Source organism: Eleutherodactylus coqui, chromosome 5 (genome assembly GCF_035609145.1).
Source record: "Eleutherodactylus coqui strain aEleCoq1 chromosome 5, aEleCoq1.hap1, whole genome shotgun sequence".
Taxonomy (NCBI): Eukaryota; Metazoa; Chordata; class Amphibia; order Anura; family Eleutherodactylidae; genus Eleutherodactylus; species Eleutherodactylus coqui.
The window spans coordinates 183417636-183439516 of NC_089841.1; the positions used below are offsets into that span (position 1 = coordinate 183417636).

The 21881-nt window shown below is 46.1% G+C and overlaps 1 protein-coding gene across 3 annotated transcripts in view; it reads left to right on the forward strand.

The window, feature by feature from the left end:
- ASPHD2 (aspartate beta-hydroxylase domain containing 2) overlaps positions 1 to 21881 on the forward strand; it is a 55049-nt gene that overhangs the window by 17018 nt on the left and 16150 nt on the right. For 2 of the 3 annotated variants that reach the window (XM_066603910.1, XM_066603911.1), the window contains exons 2-3: positions 12565 to 12625; positions 13208 to 13700. In XM_066603910.1, the coding sequence (XP_066460007.1) occupies positions 12593 to 12625; positions 13208 to 13700 (526 nt within the window). In that variant the 5' untranslated portion in view covers positions 12565 to 12592. Of the gene's footprint in view, positions 1 to 12564; positions 13701 to 21881 lie in introns of all 3 variants that reach the window. The other variant, XM_066603909.1, reaches the window with a different exon arrangement.

Here is a 21881-nt window from a genome sequence, read left to right on the forward strand (position 1 = left end):
TAAGTGGACCTTGCCAGTAACCACGTTGGTGAGGGCGCGTACAATGTTGCGGGAGACGTGGTCGTGCAGGGCTGGGACGGCACATCGGGAAAAGTAGTGGCGACTGGGAACTGAGTAGCGCGGGGCCGCCGCCGCCATCATACCTTTGAAAGCCTCTGTTTCCACAACCCTATAATTTATCAGCATCTCCAGGTTGATAAATTTGGCTATGTGCACGTTTAACGCTTGAGCGTGCGGGTGTGTGGCGGCGTACTTGCGCTTGCGCTCCAACACTTGCGCTAGCGACGGCTGGACGGTGCGCTGAGAGACATTGGTGGATGGGGCAGAGCACAGCGGAGGTGAGGGTGTGGGTGCAGGCCAGGAGACGGTAGTGCCTGTGTCCTGAGAGGGGGGTTGGATCTCAGTGGCAGGTTGGGGCACAGGGGAGAGAGGCAGCGGTGCAAATCGGAGGCGGTGAACGGCCTTCGTCCCACCTTGTGGGGTGCTTGGCCATCATATGTCTGCGCATGCTGGTGGTGGTGAGGCTGGTGGTGGTGGCGGCTCCCCGGCTGATCTTGGCGCGACAAAGGTTGCACACCACTGTTCGTCGGTCGTCTGCACTCTCAGTGAAAAACTGCCAGACCTTTGAGCACCTCGGCCTCTGCAGGGTGGCATGGCGCGAGGGGGCGCTTTGGGAAACAGTTGGTGGATTATTCGGTCTGGCCCTGCCTCTACCCCTGGCCACCGCACTGCCTCTTCCAACCTGCCCTGCTGCTGCACTTGCCTCCCCCTCTGAAGACCTGTCCTCAGTAGGCGTAGCAAACCAGGTGGGGTCAGTCACCTCATCGTCCTGCTGCTCTTCCTCCGAATCCTCTGTGCGCTCCTCCCTCGGACTTACTCCAATTACTACTACCTGAGTGATAGACAACTGTGTCTCATCGTCATCGTCGTCCTCACCCACTGAAAGCTCTTGAGACAGTTGCCGGAAGTCCCCAGCCTCATCTCCCGGACCCCGGGAACTTTCCAAAGGTTGGGCTTCTGTCACGACAAACTCCTCCAGTGGGAGAGGATTCGGAACCAATGCTGCCCATTCTGGGCAGGGGCCCGAGAACAGTTCCTGGGAGTCTGCCTGCTTCTCAGAAAGTGTCATTGTAATGGAGTGAGGAGGCTGGGAGGAAGGAGGAGCAGCAGCCAGAGGATTCAGAGTTGCAGCAGTGGACGGCGCAGAATTCTGGGTGGTCGATAGATTGCTGGATGCACTTTCTGCCATGCACGACAGGACCTGCTCATTTTCTAATAAAGGTTTACCGCGTGGACCCATTAATTGTGAGATGAATGTGGGGACGCCAGAAACGTGCCTCTCTCCTAATCCCGCAGCAGTCGGCTGCGATACACCTGGATCAGGAGCTCGGCCTGTGCCCACACCCTGACTTGGGCCTCCGCGTCCTCGCCCGCGTCCACGTCCTCTAGGCCTACCCCTACCCCTCAGCATGCTGTATTGCCAGTAGTGCAGAAACAGAACGCTGTAATTAATTGTGCCGCTTACTGGCCTGTGGTTGGAGGCTGACTTCCCTTACGGAACGCACAGCAGAGCCAGGAAACAATTTTGCGCACGCCTTTAGTGAGACGTAGGTGCGTATGACTGAGCTAGTGGAATTCACAGCGCAGAAGCAGTCAAGTGGCCAAAGGCCAGTAGTAGGCCTTAAGTATTTTGCTTCTATTTTTTTAAAATGCTGAGCTGATACAGCAGACAGATACTGTAGGCAGCGTAAAATATTATGTATACTCTTTCCCTCTGGCGGGATGACGGCGATCATGTAACAGAGACAGCAGATCCAGGAAACAATTTTGCACAAGCCTGCTGTAACGCTTAGCTGCGTATTAATTAGGACTACTACCCCCAGCAGACAGATACTGTAGGCAGCGTATAATATTATGTATACTCTTTCCCTCTGGCGGGATGACGGCGATCATGTAACAGAGACAGCAGATCCAGAAAACAATTTTGCGCAAGCCTGCTGTAACGCTTAGCTGCGTATTAATTAGGACTGCTACCCCCAGCAGACACGCAGTAAACTGAAGACGGTCACAGGCAGCCCAAATATAGTATTTTTCCCCAATTTTTTTGGAAAAAGCCCACTGCCTATATAGCCTGAATATTTCTTTTCCTGCCTCACCAGTACTGGCCCTATACTCTGTACAATGACTGCAGACTGTGGACGCAATGCTCTGCACGGCCGATATACAAAAAAAAAAATTGTGCAACACTGCTAAAAGCAGCCTCAACAGTACTGCACACGATCAGATGTGGCCTTAAGAAGGACCGTTGGGGTTCTTGAAGCCTAAAATAACTCCTAACGCTCTCCCTATAGCAGCTCCGGCACCAGCAGCACTTTCCCTGATCTCTGTCAGAATGCATCTGTGGCGAGCCGCTGGAGGGGCCGATTTATATACTTGGGTGACACCTGATCTCACCAGCCACTCACTGCAGGGGGGTGGTATAGGGCTTGAACGTCGCAGGGGGAAGTTGTAATGCCTTCCCTGTCTTTCTATTGGCCAGAAAAGCGCGCTAACGTCTCAAAGATGAAAGTGAAAGTAACCCGAACATCGCGTGGTACTCGTCTCGAGTAACGAGCATCTCGAACACGCTAATACTCGAACGAGCATCAAGCTCGGACGAGTACGTTCGCTCATCTCTAGTGATAATCATTGTGTCTAACGACTGAAATACAACGATGAGTCTTATCAGGGATTCACAGCGGGATACAGCTGATACTATTGTTTCAGCTGTATCCCGCTTCCTGATGGCAGGCTGGGTATGAAGAACAGAGCGGTCCAGCTGTGTTCTCCATACCCCACTCGGAGTTTGGCTGTATAATGCCAGGCGCTCCGAGCGGGCAACAACTGGATGCGGGCTGCTTGTCTTCTGCATCCTCCGCTCGGAGCACAAGGTGATCGCTCAACGTTTGAGCGATCATCTTGTGCCGTAAACGACACAATGATTATCGCTCGAAAGACATCTTTTGAGTGATAATCGTTGTCTCTAAATGGGCCTTTAGAACAAGCAAAAACATCCACACTTTTCTAACTCCCTCCTGAATAATTTACAGACATATTACATGCCGCCTTGGGGAAGCATTGAGGCTGTGTCTGTATATGCAGATAAGTGCCTTTGTATGAAGGGTAAATAGTTGTAGAGAATTTTTTTTTTCTTTACATGCAAAATCTGTGTGTTTGACTGAATCATTGATGCTTCGTATATACTGAAAAGTATGTGATTTGTAAGCGATGTCAACTGAGCCGACAGGAAAATCTACAGTATAAACCCAGGAGAGTACATAACTTATCATGTACGTCTTAAGAAACAAGAGGCAGTGGTAGATAAGAATTTATGTATCAAATGATAAGATCTTTTATACAGCAACTTTGTATTAGCATTGTCACTCATCCTTTTATCGTCTCGTATTTTGCAATGGCCAAGAATTGTCGTTTCTTGGCACATAATCCATTAAAAAGATAGATTTCTATAAATCTGGAAACTGCCTGTTCATGAATCTTCTAAGACTATACACCTAGTGCCACTTTATTAGAGACCCCCATCTAGTAGTAGCGCTTTGGACTTCCTTTGGTCTTCAGAGTCGCAGCAATTTGTTGTGGCATAGATTCCACTAGGTGTTTAAGTTGGCGCCTGCAGACATGATGGCTTCTTGCCGTTGCCACAAATTAGAGGGAGGTGCTGGCATGCTCTGAACAGCTGATGGGAAGGTTTAATCGATTCCTGCTTCTTGCGCCAAATTCTGACTGTCCCATTAGCACAGTGCGGCAGAAATCTGGATTCACCTGAACAGGTAATGGTTTTCCACTGCTTAGCGATCCACCTTTTGCACTCTCTTGCCCACTGGAGTCTTGCCGTTCTGTTTATCTCAGCAATGGCCTTGAACTGGTCATCTGAGGTTATAGCCCATCCGTGTGAAGGACTAACAAGTTGTGTGTTTGGACATGTTAATCCGGCTGCACAAGAACGGGTCGGATTTCGGATGCGGGCTCCCGCCCCGGAATCCGACCCTGTGCCGGGCTGGAGACTCCACATACCTTTAGTTTTCTTCTTTCTTCTGTACTGCGGAAGGTCCGTCTGGCAGTACAGACATTCTCACGCCATCGCTAGACAATGATGCGGAATCTGCAACCTTTCCCTAAATGTTAATTGCGGAAGAGCTACAGGTCGGACAGCTTCCATTGACTTCAATGGAATCCGTCCGAGCCGAATCTGCTCAAAGGTAGAGCGTGCTGCTGCATTTTTTTTTTGTTTGTTTTTTTCCCTCTCTCCTCCATGAGCGGAAAATTGCAATTGATTTCCACTTGTGTGCAGGAAAAAGTGCTTTCCCATTGCATGCTAGGGCAGGTATTTGCCACAGAACACTGAGGCGGACGCCCGCTTCAGATTCCACAATGCAAATCTGTCCGTGTGCAGCCGGCCTTAGTTGGAGCACTAATATTAGGCTGAGTTCACACGGGGCGGATTTGCCACGGAAATTCCATGCAGAATTTCGCCGCGGCAAATCCGCATGCAGCTGCTAATCCCGGGATTAGCCAGCCATGTGGGCAGGATTTCTCAGAAATCTCGTCCACACGGGACAGCAAATCCGCTGCGGCTAAGACGGCAGAAGCCGCCGCTGCGGTGCGGATTTGCCAACCACAGCATGTTCATTTTTTTTTTTCCCGCTGCGGCCGCGTTCTCCTATATGGGAGCGCCGGCCGCAGCGGAAGAGCGAGCGGCCGGGCCGCTTCAAAACCGCCACGGGTTTTGAAGCAGCGGTTCTCCCAGCAGAAATCTCGCGGTTTTTCGCTGCGGCCAAACCGCGAGATTTCCGTCGGGAATCCGCCCCTTGTGAACCCAGCCTTATACTTGGCTGTAATGTTCATGACTGTGCGCTGCTTGTTCTTCAGAACGATTTGTGGCCTCCTCCTGTTAACCCTTAATTGTTTATGTCCACGGGGATCCCCTTCCGCTGGATGGTTTTTCTCGATCATGCCATTCTTGGTACTGTATATTCTCTACAGTTTTGCATGTGAAAACACAACTAGGTGGTCAGTTTAATGAAATCCCAGACCCAGCTAGTATGGTGGTGTCTCTAATAAAGTAGTCTCAGTGTATATCCATTCACCATATGCAGTTCACCCCCCACCCCACTAGTACACACCTCTTACAATTTGGCTGACTTTTTAACTTCCTAACGCCGCTTTCACGCGGCTGAGAAAATTGTGCGCGACTTGTGCGTTGAGATGCACAAATATGAACCCCGTTCTTTTGAATGGGGGTCTTATACACAAGTGATTAATGTTCCCATATTGCAGTGCAGGAAAAAATTGCGGCGTGTTCTAACTTTTGCATTCCTTGGAAGGCATCATCCATTTTCAAACAGACTGTTAACCCTTTCCAATCCACTGTCTGACGTCTGAAGACATTCTGATTGAAGGCTATACAGCTCCAAAATCGGAAGACGTCCGGCAGGGTATTCTTACTGTATATTACTGGCTGCTCTGTTGTCGGGGGGGCCTCTCCAGCATGTCCCATACTGCAGTACTGACTCTAGCCAGCAGATGGTGCCATTGTATAATGACAGAAAGAGAAAGCCCCCTAGGAAACCCTGAATCCAAATTTGGATTGCAAAGGGTTAAACGCATCACACGGCGTGTGTGAAAACAATGGGGAAATGCTTGACAACTCTCTGATGCAGCTGAAAGCCGTGCCGGAGAATCGCTACTTTACTGAAGTTATAGGAGGTGTTGACAGAAAACGCCCGGCATCAGCAGGTACCTCGCAGGTCCACAAGCGCGATTATCGGGCTGAGTTTTAGGGCGCTTGGCTGTGCGCAATATCAGGCCGTAAAAACAATGGGTGAGGCATTTCGCAGGAACGCCTGAAGATGGAACATCCTGCAAAAAGTACGAATTTCATATTTTTGCGTCTCGCATCACACAAAACTCGACTCACAGGAGATTCTCGGCTGTGTGAATAAAGTATATTTCAGGCCACTACCACCATGTAGCATGGAGAGGCAGTCGCTGCCGCCCGGTTCCTCCCCGTGCTGTTATCTATTGCCGCAGTATATGATGGAAGCAGAGAATCGCTGTAGATGAAAGGACGGTCTTCTCATAGAGGTTTCACTGTATGTAAATAAGACAGGAACACTATCAGGAGTCTCCCAATCACTGGGTCTTCAGTCGCAGCCATTGTGGCTTCTGCAGTCCCATTGTAATTGGTATCTGATCATTCCGAGTGTACTCTATATAATGGCACGGCGTATAGCGCATGGCTTCTGCTGAGGAAGGCAGGCATTGCATAAACCAGCAGGAGTAGGGAGATAAAACAGAACTGTCATATCACATAATGCACAGCGGGATTAATGGGTTTATAGTGGAGGAGCTGTGAAAATATCATGTATTTTTTAGATTACAAACAGAAATGGGGTCGGTCTACCAAAGTTGAAGCCAGAGTTGAGTATTCTACATTTGTGAAGCAATAGAAGCACATATCACCTTAAAAGACAGTTGGGAAACAACACCGAGTGTCGAAAGAAAAACTGCCAGCAACATAGACAATAGGAGAAAAATATTACTTATCTGTTCAAAGGTGTTTTCTGGGACTAAAATATTGATCCGCTCTCCTCAGGATAGGTCATCAATAACAGATCGGTGGGAGTGGAGACCCTGCGGATCAGCTGTACAGTGGAGCAGCAGCACTGCGCGCCGGGCACAACGCTGCACATGCCAGCATCTATGCCTGGTGTAGGGGCTCAATCCTATTCACTTCAAAGGACTCCACTGCTTTAATGCTCAGATAAACTGCAATCAGCTGATTGGAGGGGTCCCAAGCAGCGGACCCCCATTGTTTTGATATTGACCTATCCTGAGGACCCCTTTAATTTTCTGCTGCCCCCATGGTATCCTGTCGCTTTTTTTTCTTTAGGTGCCACCAGCAATGCTGACCAGTAGTAACATGCAATCACTTGCAGCTAATCCGTTCAGGTTGTTTACTTGTTTATAAATCCTGGAACACCCTTTTTAGGCCCCCTGCACATGGCAGAGCAGCGGGATCCCGCTCAGCAGGCAGCGGCGCCTAAGCGTACCTGATCATTTTCATCTGTGCTGCGGATGGTCCGCACGGTGAGCCGTTGGACATGCGCAGTACAGATTAATTTATTTTGAAAGTCCTTCTTTTACCGCAGAAGGGCCGCGGATCAAATGACTTCAGTGGAAGCCGTCAATGCGGAATCTGCACAAAAATGGAGCATGTTTGTTTTCTTTTTTCCTTTACCACCGCCTGCGGAAACAGCAATTGGTTTCCACAAGTCTGCAGGAAGAATCGATTTCCCATAGCAAGCCATGGACACTATTTGCTGCGGATGGCACCACACTTGTCCATGGGTCGTGTTTGGTATTGCAGCTCAGCTCCACTGAAATGAATACGATTGAGATGCAGTACCGCGTACAATATGTGGACAGGTGTGGTGCTGTGTTTGAAAGAAAGTGACTATTTTTTTCTAATCTTGTACAAACCCTTTAAGAGACTTTGGTCCACATACCAATGTCTCTTTGTTGGGCAGATGATCCGAAATGAATTTAATCGAACGTGCAATGCAGCTTATATGGCTTTTCGATTAACAATTTAGTATAATGACAATAGCTTCGTCTAGAGCATCAAGGTCCCCTTGTTGTTTTTTTAATTTATTTTTTTGCACCTTGTAAGCGGCAATAAGCTCTGGAATAGAAGCTATATACAGCTGCAATCAAAATGATTCAACCCCTATTGAAAATTAGGTTTATTTTCCAAATCCAACACATAATGCCACTTTTAATGACTTCCGCAATCTCAGAATTATTCCTGGCAAGCGTCTTTAGGGTGCTTTCGCACATGCATTGTGGATTCCCCTTTGCTGTGGCCAAAGCACTTCATCTCTAGATGGAACCGAACGTGCCCTATTGACTATAATGGGGTCCCTTTCGGTTTCTGCTCAGGTGCCCCTCTTTTGGATGGATGTATGCAGCTCTTTTTCTTGTATTTTGAGCCGGCTCTGCGATGGAACCGATGACTGGAGGTTCGGACACAGATGTGAAACCGGCTTTAGCACTTAGTAGAGCACACTTTTCCTGTTATGACCTGCTGCAAACATGATGCACAGCCAGCAGCTTCCGACAGTGTTCCTGAGGAATGTTGGCCCGTTGCTCATGGACAATGGCCTCCAGTTCACTAATATTTTGGGGTTTGGTGCTGCAACTGCCTTCTTCAAATTCTGCAAAGTTTTTTTTCTTTGGGGTTAAAGCCAAGTAACTGTCAGGCTACTCCAGAATCTTCCAAAACTACTACTGAAACCAAGCCTTGGTAGACTTAGAGACATACTTGGGATCCCTATCTTGTTGGAAGGTCTAATGACGCCCAAGCTTCAGCTTCCTCACAAAAGACATAACTTTTTCTCCATAGGATTTTCCATCTTGCCCTCTTCACACTGCAAGTCTCCAGTTCCAGAGGAAGTAAAGCAGCCCAGAGCATCACCGAGCCACAACCATGTTGGCAGTTTGTTCTTTTCAGCATATGGTTCATTCTTCCTCCTCCAGTGCACTGGTGATCTACAGTCGTGAATACTTCCAGTTTTGTTTGCGGTTTGTGGGTTGAATCCCTGCATGGTTCAGGTAGCTGGCTCAAGGTTGACTTAGCTTTCCATCCTTCCGAGGTCAGTAAAATGAGTACCCAGCTAGCTTGGGGGGGGGGGGGGGGGGGGGTAAAAGATGACTGGGGAAGGCAATGGCAAACCACCCTGCAAAAACAGTCTGCCATTCCCTTCCCCAGTCATCTTTTACCCCCCCAGCATGGTATTTGTAGTCAATTCTACAAATACCTTCAACTTAATTATGCCTTTGGGATAGAAATCTCTAAGGGAGGGGCAGCAGTACTGCATGTTGCTAATGGCCCCATTGCAGAACTCAAAAGTAGATCTCATTAGAAGTTGCTTTTAACGGGGTCATCCAGGAAACTACTGGCGAATACACAGGGGTAAGAGCAGTGGATTCCGGAAGATATGCCTTTTCAATATAAAAGAGAAATAGGAGAGATATGGGCCCAATAAAAGAGTCAGTGGCAAGAGGTTCTGATTATGGTCCTGAAATTGTCATTGAAACTCCTAGATTATTGCAGATCTGTTAACTTCACAGGACTTTGGGACTCCCCTATATGTTACAGATGCAAAATTGCTAATGCTGACCACCTTCATAAATTGTGGTCCTGTCCCAAATTCCGTTTCTTGGAACGGAGTCCTTCATATGCTTATCTATTTATTCTTTAGGGTGCATTCACACGTCGCTGATTTGGTGCAGATTTCAACCCTTCATATTTAATTCGATTGAAAGGGTAAAATCTGCAACAAAATTCGCAGCAAGTCAGTGACATTTGAACACACTCTTAAGGGCTAATCGCCACGCGTATCATGCGGCGGAAATCCGCGGCGTTGCCCCGCAGCTATTAGGTTCTATTGAACCTAATAGCGCAATGCTCACGGTGCGGAATTCCACCGTGAAATTCCGCCTCGTGAATTCTCCCGTACTCACCCGCGGCATGTTCTATTTGCCGCTGGCATACACGTGGACGGCTTCCATTGCAGTGAATGGAAGGTCTCCGTCACACTATCTTGCGCTGTAGCGTGAAAATGCTTCCCCACTGGCCGCGTCATGCACTCTACTGCGCATGCTCGTCATGCGGGACGTCGGGCAGCGGATCCGGAGGTAAGTATGGGGTCTCTGGTGGGGGGGGGGGGCGGTGTGACGGGCTCCACTGTGGTATTCCGCTTGCGGAGCCTGTCACGGCCGTGGGCATTAGGCCTAATATGGAAATTACTGCATATATATGTGTCCTTGGTTATGTGGAACTTACCCGTTTTGGATTTGATGAAGGTAGCTGTGGCTAGGACACTGTATATGGCTTTGATAGCTCAAGGGTGGATGCAGGAGACCCCTGCCCCTCCATTACTGTGTGGGAGCTTATGGCTAAGGTAAACTGACTTGGCACCGTGGAAAAACCCACATACCTCAAAATAGATGCGGGACAGAAATTTGAGAACATTTGGTTGGCTGGATCGGGTCTGCCCAGAGCCGCCTTGACATGGGACAAAATTTTCCCTTTTGGGGGTTCTCAATAGTAGCTCTTTGTCTACAATCAGATGGCCTCTCATATCGTAATGAGATAACAATGACTGTATTCCGTACCCTCTGTATACTGATTTGACTACTAAGGGTGTGCCTTTTTGTTCTTGTGGTACTCTGGAATTTTCTCTATTGGGATTTGGGGCAAAGGACAAACTGCTTGAAAAGGAAAAAAAGTGGCACGGCATGCAGCGCTATTCTTTTCTGGTAGAATGTTGGAAACTACAATGAAAACCAGATGCATCCCATTCTAGTCATTGGGCTCTATCCGGCTCTGTTGGTGTCTGTGACAATGCTGGATCCGGTACTGCCATTATTTCCCTTGTTCTATGGAGCGGAACAGCGGAAGTGATCGGCAGCACAAGCTGAGCCCCAAGTTCTTGTATGGTTGATTACTAGAATGTCTCTGTCCTCTGAGCGCTCAGTACTGTCTAGTAATTTTGATGTCTCTTCCTCCCTTATTGTTTTGCTCCATCTTTAATATGCATTGAATTGCTGGCACATTGTGTGCTGTGAGATATAGATGTCAGTTACTGCGCTGAGGAATTGGTTACTGATAATGCGATGTGTAGTAATTATCATGCATCCTAAAGCCTGGGAGGCTTGTTTTGCATGGTAATGTAATTTTTTTATATGATATAAATCACTTCTGTACAATTAAGAAGGCAAGCCTAATGCACCCAGCGGCATTTCTGGAGGATACCTAATTAGTCGCCTCTTATAACATAGGAGTCAACTTCTCTGAAATTGAGTTATTTGCTTTGAAGTACTGAATATTAGAGCATGTTTGCACGTCTTATCTCGGTATTGCACAAATGCTTCATACATAAAATTGACAAAAAATTCAAATAGTCACTCATTTACAGCGTATGTTGAAAGTTAGCCCGCCATAGATGTAAAGATGTCCCCCATAATATGACAAGCTGTAGGAAGATTATGGTGTCCTCTCCAGGAAATGGTCTACATGAAAACATGTTACCTGAAAGCTTTACATCCTGGGATATGTTGTTAAAGGAGTTTACAGGAAATAAAGTTGCCGTAACAAAGTTGTACAATTTTTTTTCCAAACTTTTTCCTGTATCATCCCCTTGTGGTTTTCAGGATCTCTGCTTGCAGTCATTCAATATGAACCTACATTCAGTACTTCTACAATCATGTGATGGACACTCAGATGCAGGTCTGACTATACTTTACTGTATGTGTATCCGAGCTAACAAGCTGAGCGCTTGTGTGTCCATTAGTGATGAGCGAGCATACTCGCTAAGGGCAATTGCTGGATCGAGCGTTGCCCTTAGCGAGTACCTGCCCGCTCGGAAGAAAAGGTTCGGCTGCCGGCGGTGGGGGAGAGCAGGGAGGAACGGAGGGGAGATCTCCCTCTCCCACCCCCCCCCCACCCCCCTCTGCTGACTGACGCAACTCACCTGTCACCCGCGCCGGCAGCTGAACTTTTTCTCCCGAGCGGGGAGGTACTCGCTAAGGACAATGCTTGATCAAGCAATTGTCCTTACCAAGTATGCTCGCTCATCTCTAGTGTCCATCACATGGCCAGGACTAATGATGGTTCGTTCCTTATCCTTATGCATGAAGCAGAGATCTTGCAATCTGTCTGAAATGAATACAGAAAATATGTTGGAAATTGTATACATCTGAATAGAGATGAGCGAGGATACTCGCTAAGGCACATTCGGGGAGCGGCGGGGAGGAACGGAGGGGAGATCTCTCTCTCTCTGCCCCCGCTCTCCCCCCCTCGCGCTCCCCGCCGTAACTTACCTGTCACCCGCGTCGGCCCCCGAATCTTTAGAGACGAGCAGGCAGATACTCGGCTAAGGCACTACTAGCTCGAGTAATGTGCCTTAGGGAGTATACTCGCTCATCTCTACTTACGACCATTAAAAGTCCACTTGTTTTTAAGAACCATACATATAAGAATTATTGTTGTTAATCATAAAAATTGCTTGGGTCGTTAACCATGATCATTACATCTATGGCCAACTTTACAAAGGGCTTTGTAACTTGTGAAGGACTAGAAGCAATGTATGGTACATAGAGATGAGCGAACGTGCTCGTTTAGAGCAATTACTCGATTGAGCATCGCTTTTTTTCAAGTAACTGCCTAATCGGGCGAAAAGATTCCGCCAGCGCCGGGGGTGTGCGGGGGGTAGTGAATGGAGAGAGAGAGCCCCCCCCTGCTAACCCCGCCCCCCGGCACTCCCCGAATCTTTTCGCCCAAGTAGGCAGTTACTGGAAAAAAGCGATGCTCGATCGAGTAATGGTCCTAAACGAGCACGTTCGCTCATCTCAAAATTGGTCTAGTGTTTTACTAAGAGATGTTGTGTTAGAAGGATTACTGAATAGTTTTTGTGTTTTTCTGTTTTGTTTTCTTCTCCACAGATCTAGACAACCTTTGGTCCTCTTCAGAATGACCTCTCCTCAGTGGATAGCAGTAAAGCCGGTAATGACACATTGCTACGTCCTATACAAAACAAGACCCCGGAAGTCTGTATGGTCCCATGTGTTTCTATGCGCTTCTGAATGTCAACACCAAACCCCTCGTAGCTACTAATACTCTGCTTAGATGTCTAAAGAGAACAGGCAGGATCATGTTGTGTTGTTCACCAATTCATCCATATTAACCCGCATGGTGTGGGCCCCTCCTAGAACTTCCAGTCCTTGTTGCATTGCATCGTCTTACAAACCAGACCGCACCTGGACAAAAATGTCTGCAGAGTGGTTGACTGACTGGACCTGTTTGCTGAAAGGACTTCGTGACCTGATTGCTGGTTGCATCCAAGCTGTGCGTGACTGCAATACCTTCGCACTAACCACCGTTATCTGCCTCCTGCTCTTGTTTGCATGGTATTGTTACCGAGTCGGCAAGGACCAACCCCGTTCTCCCTTTGCCACTGTGAATTTACTTATCCAGAGTTCAGATGCGAAAGGCTTGCAGAACGGGTTTGCTTATTGTCACTCACGTGAGTGTGTACGCTGTACGCATAATGATGGACTGAACCAAAAACTGTATCACAATCTGCAGGAATATGCCAAAAGGTACTCCTGGTCCGGCATGGGCAGAATTCACAAAGGCATCCGTGAACAAGGTCGTTATTTGAACGATAGGCCATCTATACAAAAGCCAGAGGTTTTCTTCCTTCCTGATTTACCCACCATGCCGTACTTTTCACGGGATGCTCAAAAGCATGACGTGGAACTGCTAGAACAGAACTTTGCCACCATTCTTAGTGAATTTGAAGTCATCTACAAAGCCTTTTCAAACTGCAACTTGCCTCAAGGGTGGAAAATAAACAGTACTCCCACTGGGGAATGGTACACCTTTTATTTAGTCAACCAAGGTGTGTGTATTCCTGCTAATTGCAAGAAATGCCCACGGACGTATCGTTTGCTTGGAAACCTGCGTACCTTCATTGGCAACAATGTGTTTGGGAATGCTTGTATATCTGTGCTTACTCCTGGGACCGTCATCACAGAGCACTATGGTCCCACCAACATCAGGATAAGATGCCATCTAGGTATGTATGTTTATAAAACTGTATATGATGTTATTTCAAGAAGTATTGAACCACTATGGAACAATAATGTGTTGACCTTAAGGCCGAGTTCACACGACGGTATGTGGAATCTACTACAGGCCTCCTGCAGCGAGTTCCAGCTGTGAGCTCAGGCGTGCCCTGCATACGGCCATGTAATGTAATGCGCATGACCGTATACTCACACAGGCGGTCATGTTTGTTAATATTTCCTGCACCGTCACTTAGCAATGACACGGGTACCTGCAACCCATTCGCGGCTGTAGAGCACAATGGGCTCTATGTCGCGAATATCCACGGTCAAATAGTACATGCCGTGCTCTATTTTACGCGAGCGCATTACACAATTCCGACCCACTAATGTGAGCGGAATTGCGTAGTCCAATGCATTTGATTAAACAGCGTATTACCGCGGATCAAATAATCACAGAATCCACAATTCAAATCCGGTCATGTGAGACTGGCCTTAAGCGTACTTGAGTTTCCAAAAAGTTTGAATGTTAAAATCTAACAGGTTCTCCTTACACACTCACTTGCTGATGTTTGCACCGTTTCATGTTTTGATTTTCAGGTGGTCTTCTCCATTTTTCTACTGCTTTGCTGCTTGCAATCCACTTTCAGGCGGGGGTGTTTTGCTTGCCTACAACTCTGCCAGTAGTTCACTGTTCTGTACTTCCTTTCCCTCACTTGCCATGTTCTGTCTCTGGCCCAATCAGCAGGTAGGCAGTATCTGAATACCCATTCCTTTACTGTCTAAGGATGATCATAGAAGACATTCTAGCCAAATGGTTAGCAAATCCAAAGCAATGTGCACACAGAGGTGCTGTAACAAAAGAGGTAGAGAATGTGAAGCTTGCTTACAGTGTCTGCAGACCTGTCAGCCTGTGAAGACATGCCCTGCCCCTCAGCTAAGAAAATGTCCTAGCAACTAGCGAAGCTCAAATTTGATTTACAGCGATCAAACAGTAAAATATTTAATGAAAGTGCATTACAAGCTTGATAAGACAAGCGCAGACTATTACATGACCATGAGTTCTCTGAGAAGTCAGTGCCCCTTTAACACTTGTGATATAGAATCAATGTTCTTACACCATGAATGAATTTACTATGAGAAATTTAAAGGATTACTTTTTTCATTGACTGGAAATTATTACCTTCAATGAACTTTTCTGCCAAGTGGATTTGAATCCTTGTTGATGGGCATATGGCTTACGGCCCATTTAGACACAGCGGTTATTAAAACTCTTAAAAGTTGCTCAAAAAGACCTCTTTTGAGCGATAATCGTTGTGTGCATTTACACAGCAAGATGTTCGCTCAAACGGCAGTTTGAGTGATAGTTTTTAGTGTTCACTTTGCATAAGAGTGTAAATGAAGGCTCACGCTGTATGCAGAAGGCAAGCGGGACCTCTATCTTCTGCATACAGCTGTTGTCTTAGGGGTATGCAGAAGACAAGCGAGAAAACTTGTCTTCTTTATACAGCTGTTGTCTTCTCGGAGCGATCAGCTGTTCTACAGCTGAGCGCTCCGAGTGGAGTATACAGAACACTGCTGGAGCGCTGTCTTCTGCATACTCCTGCTATGTTCTCCTAGCAGGATACCAGCTAAAACAATAGTACCAGCGGTATCCCACTGAGAACCCGGCACGCGGCACTGATAAGGCTAGCTGAAAGACAATGATGGCCGTGCAGTTAGACCCAACGATTCTCACTCTAAAGACTGCTGTGAGCGAGAATGGTTGGGTCTAAATGAGCCTTTAAATGTAGCTATTGTTCATGTTTCCTATTACGTAAGATTAGAAAGATGAATGGAAAACGAGAGCAAATATTTTCCATAGGCAAAAAGCTAGGTAGAGTTGTTCCGGGAGCAGTAAGGTGCATCGCAGCACTAGTCAAGTAGGCAGAAGTAGGACATCACTGGCATTAAATGCTTAATGTAATTGAGAGCCTGACTGACGTTTAACGTACTTGGCTAGGCAGAAGATGTGTCAGTGCCATAATAAATAAGGAGTATCAAGACGTTCCTTTTGTGTTACACAATGTATTCATGTCAACAGGTAAGTGTCAGTCCCTGCAGTATACTGCGAAGCCGTGGTGTGGCTCACCTTTACAATAAACTATTTACTATAGAAATGGTGTAAAAGATGAATGGACCCTGCATGCCACGGCCTTGAGGCCGCTCTCACACAGACTTTTACTTTTTAACAGGGTTTAGTGAGTGTGGGAAACGCCGCTAAAAATACTGTATTTCAATGGAGCTTCTCCGATGCCCGTTTTTAGCAAAGCGTTTCTAGCTTGTGCTAAAACGAATGCTGTATATTGTACTTTCGTGCGTTCAACGTGTTTTTGATGTACCACATCACCCATTGCAATGATGGGGTGCATTAAACACTGTGTGAGAGTGGCCTTAGGTTTTAGTGTTTGATGTACGTTTTGAGCCATGTGCTTCGCTCAGCCAATGGTGCATGTTTCTACTATGAGGCGAGGGGGAAAAGCAGCTTTCAGACACAATCATCAGTACTTCTCTCCCAGCGGTATGAAGGATTCCGCATGTTGATTTATGCCTTTTTGTGAGATTTGTTTTTGGTATTGAGCAGCTTGCACGGAACCATTTTTATTAACACATTTTAGTTAAAAATTTAGACTTTGTTAGTAGTCTAGTGACTGTTGCCATTCTCGTGCATACCTGGAGGTTTTGGCTGTTCAGCTGTATGCAAGCCTAAAGCAGTACAACAGGGTACTAGAGCTTCCATGCCTGCCCGTATCACATATTGTAGCCAAGCTAGAGGCGGTACAACAGGGTACTAGAGCCTCCATGCCCACCAGTATCACATCTTGTATCCAAGCTAGAGGCCGAACAGGGTACTAGCACCTCCATGCGCACCCGTATCACATCTTGTATCCTAACTAGAGGTGATACAACAGGGTACTAGAGCCTCCATGCACACCCGTATCACATCTTGTATCCAAGCTAGAGGTGGTACAACAGGGTACTAGAGCCTCCATGCCCACCAGTATCACATCTTGTATCCAAGCTAGAGGCCGAACAGGGTACTAGCACCTCCATGCGCACCCGTATCACATCTTGTATCCTAACTAGAGGTGGTACAACAGCGTACTAAAGCCTCCATGCACACCTGTATCACATCTTGTATCCTAACTAGAGGTGGTACAACAGGGTACTAGAGCCTCCATGCCCGCCCGTATCACATCTTGTATCAAAGCTAGAGGTGGTACAACAAGGTACTAGAGCCTCCATGCACACCCGTATCACATCTTGTATCCAAGCTAGAGGCGGCCCAACAGGATGCTAGAGCCTCCATGCTCGCCTGTATCACATCTTTTATCCAAGCTAGTGGCAGCCCAACAGGATCCTAGAGCCTCCCTTCAAGGGGTCAGTGTATATAATATATAATCACTTATATCAACGTTACAATCCCACATAGAAAGTTTCATTTGATCCCAACAGCTCCTTCTAGCTACTTGTATCGTGCATGCAAATGGAAGATGGAAAAAGCACTCTGTAGCACCACCTAATAAAAGGTCTGACTCTAATGTATAAGGAAGCTACGTTGCAACATGACTAAAGACATAAGTCAAATTCCATAAGGAAAAGATGTTCACCTACATAGAGCTGTTTCAGGGTTTGCCCTCCTCGGTGCCCAACTTGGCAGCCCCCCCCCCCCCCCCCCCCTCCTTCCAGAAGAAGAAACTTTAATCCCTTAGACCCACATAAGAGTTCGCCCACCAAGCCAACCCGTACCCTTCTTTTCTCTGCACTGATTCTGGTATGACTTACATACTTAGTTATGTTGCAGGGCCTGTTAAAAAGGTTGGACATTGATTTACAGGGAAGCTGCCTTCCAATAGGTGGCGCTACAGAGGCATTTACCTTTTTACGAGGGAGCTTTGCATGGCCTATTAGTCTCCCTGTGCCAACTTGGCTGTGTCCACTAGGAGAAGCGTTATTCCTATAGACAGGCATTTTCACAGTGATGGCTTTAATTTGACTTATAATTTTTGAACTATTAGCAATAATTGCATTAAGACAATCTAATTAAATGTAGCGTGTAAAAAGATTTGCTGTACATGTTGCAAAAAAGTTAAATCTGTAGCCAATCGGCTTATGTGGATTTGATTCATTTAGAGAGAAAAGTCTCTATTAGAAAAGCTAATCATGGATGTCATTATGCTGTACTGCGGAGGGTAGAGGTTTCATTGATTAACTGGTTGCAGGTGAAAACTGTATAGACGGCACGTTATTGATCTGCTCTCAATGGTGGGAGCGGCATGTAGTTCGCAATGCCCACTGCCAGTCACATGACACTCTTCATAGTAAGATTTTCTGTACTGTCAATATTTTATGGAGGCCTTTTTTTATACTTTTTCCAATTTTTTTCCAGATCGTTGATTGTCATGACAAAGGACCTTCTGGCTTACAGCCATCACTATTTTGATAAGTTTCTCAAGATTAGGAGTTCTTTTTTAAGGCATACCATAATGTATTAGATGTGCTGTCCAATTGTAAACCATTGATGACTTATTCTTAGGTTAGACCAGCCTTTCCAAACTCCAGTCCTCACGGACCCCCCCAACAGGTCAGGTTTTCAGGATTTCCTTGGTATTGCACTGGTGATGTAATTATTGTCTTCGCCTCAGTCATTGCCACAATTGGTCTCTATATAGTATATCCTGAACACATGACCTGTAGGGGTCCACAAGGACTGGAGTTTGGTAAACACTGGGTTAGACCAACACTAGTAAATCAGTAGGAGTCCACTAACTGGGAAACTTGTTGATCAGCAGTTCACCGGGCCAATGCACTTAGCTTATGTCTACAGGAAGCAAATGGCTCTATTCCCAGTGTAGAAGATGGGTTTGGTATTACAGACCAAGTTCCCGTTGAAAAAATAGGAATTGTGCCTGCAATACCAAGCCTGGCCACTGCAGTCGGAACAGAGCTGTCTGATTCCTGCAGGAATCTTCTTCGTACACAAGTGCTCTAGCCCAGCAAATAGCTGATTGGCAGAGGTCCCTGGTTCACCCTCCCCACCCCCTATTTTACTATCGATGAACTTGCCTAAGGATAGGCCATCGACCGTTTTTACAACTTGATAAACCCTTTAAGGCAGGTTTACATGTGGTCTAGGTTTACTTTCAAGTATCACTCTACAGCTTTCTAGATATAATTTTTTTATTTTTTTTTTAAATCGATATTTAAAAGTTGTACAATTTTACAAATGCATTGTTTTACCTTCTGCTGTAGGGCAAAAAGTATCAGCGCACTTCAATCTCTGCGCACAAGTCTGCGGCTACGTCCCAAAAGTAGTATTAAATGTCCAAGTATAGAAGTGAAGTCCAGCCCTCAAGTATCAGGCTATACTTTTAATACTTATCCAACAAACAAGCCTTTAGCCAGATAATTGAGTACTGTACTGGTGTTCAGATTAGGAAAAGGCAAAATTCTAGAGGTGGAGTCACTCCTATTACCAACTCTGTTAGCTTCAGAGCTCAAACGACCCTATAATCCCTGTTGATTCACTACGGCCTTTTTTTTTTTTTCTTTTTCTTTTCTCTCCTCTCTTTCCTTTTAATTAGGGTACATCCCCTAAATGGGTTGTCCCTCTTTTAGATGTTTTGCTACAGGAAGTGGACCGCTCTATACCTCTTGCAATGTTCCAGGTTGGTATTGCATTCACTTCAATAGGACTCAGTACCAACCCAGGCCACTATGCAATGTACAGAGCTGTCTGCTTCCTGCAGCCATGGTTGGCGCAAGGGCTCAGAAAAACACATGCTCACCACGTCGACAGCCCAGAGGTGATTGACAGCTGGGTTCAGAAACAGCTCAGTACCAATCAGGCAGCAATTATGGAATTGCTTATAATTTATTGATTTTTAGCTTTTTTTTTTTTTTTTTTAAAAGAGCGGTGCAAAATATGTACACCAAAATATTATCAGTCCTGTGAAAAAACAAGCCCTCATACAGGTACAAACTAAATTGTCATGTCTCTTAGGATATGTACGGGCTTTTGCACACATCGGTATGAAAAGCTGCTGTATATGTCTCTGATTGATGCTTGTTTTTTTTCTTTTTCTTTTTGTTTTTGTGTGTTCCATGATACTTTATATGCATGTAGGTATTCTTCCTAAGTGGCGAATATACAGATGATGCCGGAGTGTGTAGACTAAAACACTCACACAGGCCGAGTCCATAGGGTTCTTATATGTGCATGAGCCCTAAGGGTATGTTCAGATTAGCATAATTGGGGTCATTTGGGCTTTCCAGCATTTAAGGCCCATTTAGACACAACGATTATTGCTCAAAAGAGCGATAATCATTGTGTCATTTACATCGCAGGATGATCGCTCAAACGTTGAGCGATCACCTTGCACTCCGGAGGATGCATCCAGCTGTTTTCCGCTCCGAGCGCCCGGCTGTTATACAGCCAAGCGCTCTGAGCGAAGGATGTAGAAGACAAGCTGGGTGTCCCCGCTTGTCTTCTGCATCTAGCTGTTCCCCGCTCTGAGCGCCCGGCTGTTATACAGCTGAGCGCTCTGAGCAGAGGATGTAGAAGACAAGCGGGGTGTCCCCGCTTGTCTTCTGCATCCAGCTGTTTTCTGCACAAGGCACCCAGCTGTTATACAGCCGATTTGCTCCGTGCGGGGTAGGGAGAACGCAGCTGAACCGCTTTGTTCTTCATACCCAGCCTGTCATCAGGGAGCGAGATACAGCTGATACTATTGTTTCAGCTGTATCCCACTGTGAATCCCTGATAAGGCTCATAGTTGTCTTTCAGCACGCTGAAAGACAATGATGAGCGACGGCATAACGAAAACTGCACGATGTCAGTGCAGTTACACACAACGATTATCACTTAAAAGACGGCTTTGCGCGATAATCGTTGTCTAAATGGGCCTTTAGACAGCAAAAATAACATAGCTTGCGGCACTATTCTTGCTATCAAATCTTCAAAAACGCCCAACAGGCACTGTTAGAGTACTCTGAATTTGCTGATATCTGTTTGAAAAAGCACTTGAAAAGATGCCTAAAGGCCCTTTTACATGCAATGATTATCGCTTAAACAACCGCACGGCCAAACGAACTGCCGACTTATTGAATAAAATTACATGTACAGACAATGACTTTTAATAATTTCCTCCGCTGGTTGTGTGTTTATGCGATGGTTATCTGGCCTGCAGGATTCCATTGTCTCCTCCCGGCAGAGTACATAATGAGTAAACAAAACCCATCCTGCAGCCGCTCAAAATTTCATTCAAATGGAACAAATTTTGAGCAATCAAATAATTGGTTTTTATGCCGGCTAAAAACCAGCGCTAAACGACAATTAAGCGAATAGTGCCTGACTGCCCATGTTTACACGTAACGATTATCGCTCACTTTCGGGCGTTTGATAGATAATCCTTGCATGTGAAAGGGCCTTACCTTGTACTCCATTTGCATTGAATATCTAGATTAAGACGTTAAAATCCTGAGATTTTATGGCAGACCGTTTTCCACTGTACAGGACTAGTATATTTGGCGCGGTCGGCCGAGTGCTGCTGAACACCTACAGATACTAATGTCTGATAGTTCAAAAATACCTTTATGTTAAAAGCTAGAAATAGTGAAATAGAAAAAAACACCTACATTGAACAGCCTTTCCACACTATGAAGTGAAATAACCATTCTTCGGGTTTACATCCCATTTTACAATGTTCACAAGTATATAGTGGCTGAGCAGAGGTGATCCCAGGTAGTAATTATCAGTGAATGTGTCAGCTACACTCCTTGTAAAGACCTACATGTCTCAGTGAGGCGACTCTAGCAAACAATGATTTTTGTACATGGCTTTTCCCTGGCAGAGGTGACAGAATAAGAACTGATCACCAATTAGCATATTGTATTGATCTGGCTAAGAGGCCAAGCTCTGCTGGATACGTCTATTAAATCAGTACATTTAAAGAAGAGATCACAGCATGTTCTGCAGATCTGCAGCCTTAGGCCTTATTCACACGAGCGTATATGCATGGTTATTTACCCATGTATACACATCGGGCAGAAATCAGACCCATCTGAAAAATTGGACTCCAATGTATTAATTCAGATGAGCGACTTTTAGCCGTGTAAAAACATTGCGCCGGAAAAATAAGACCGCGAACGAT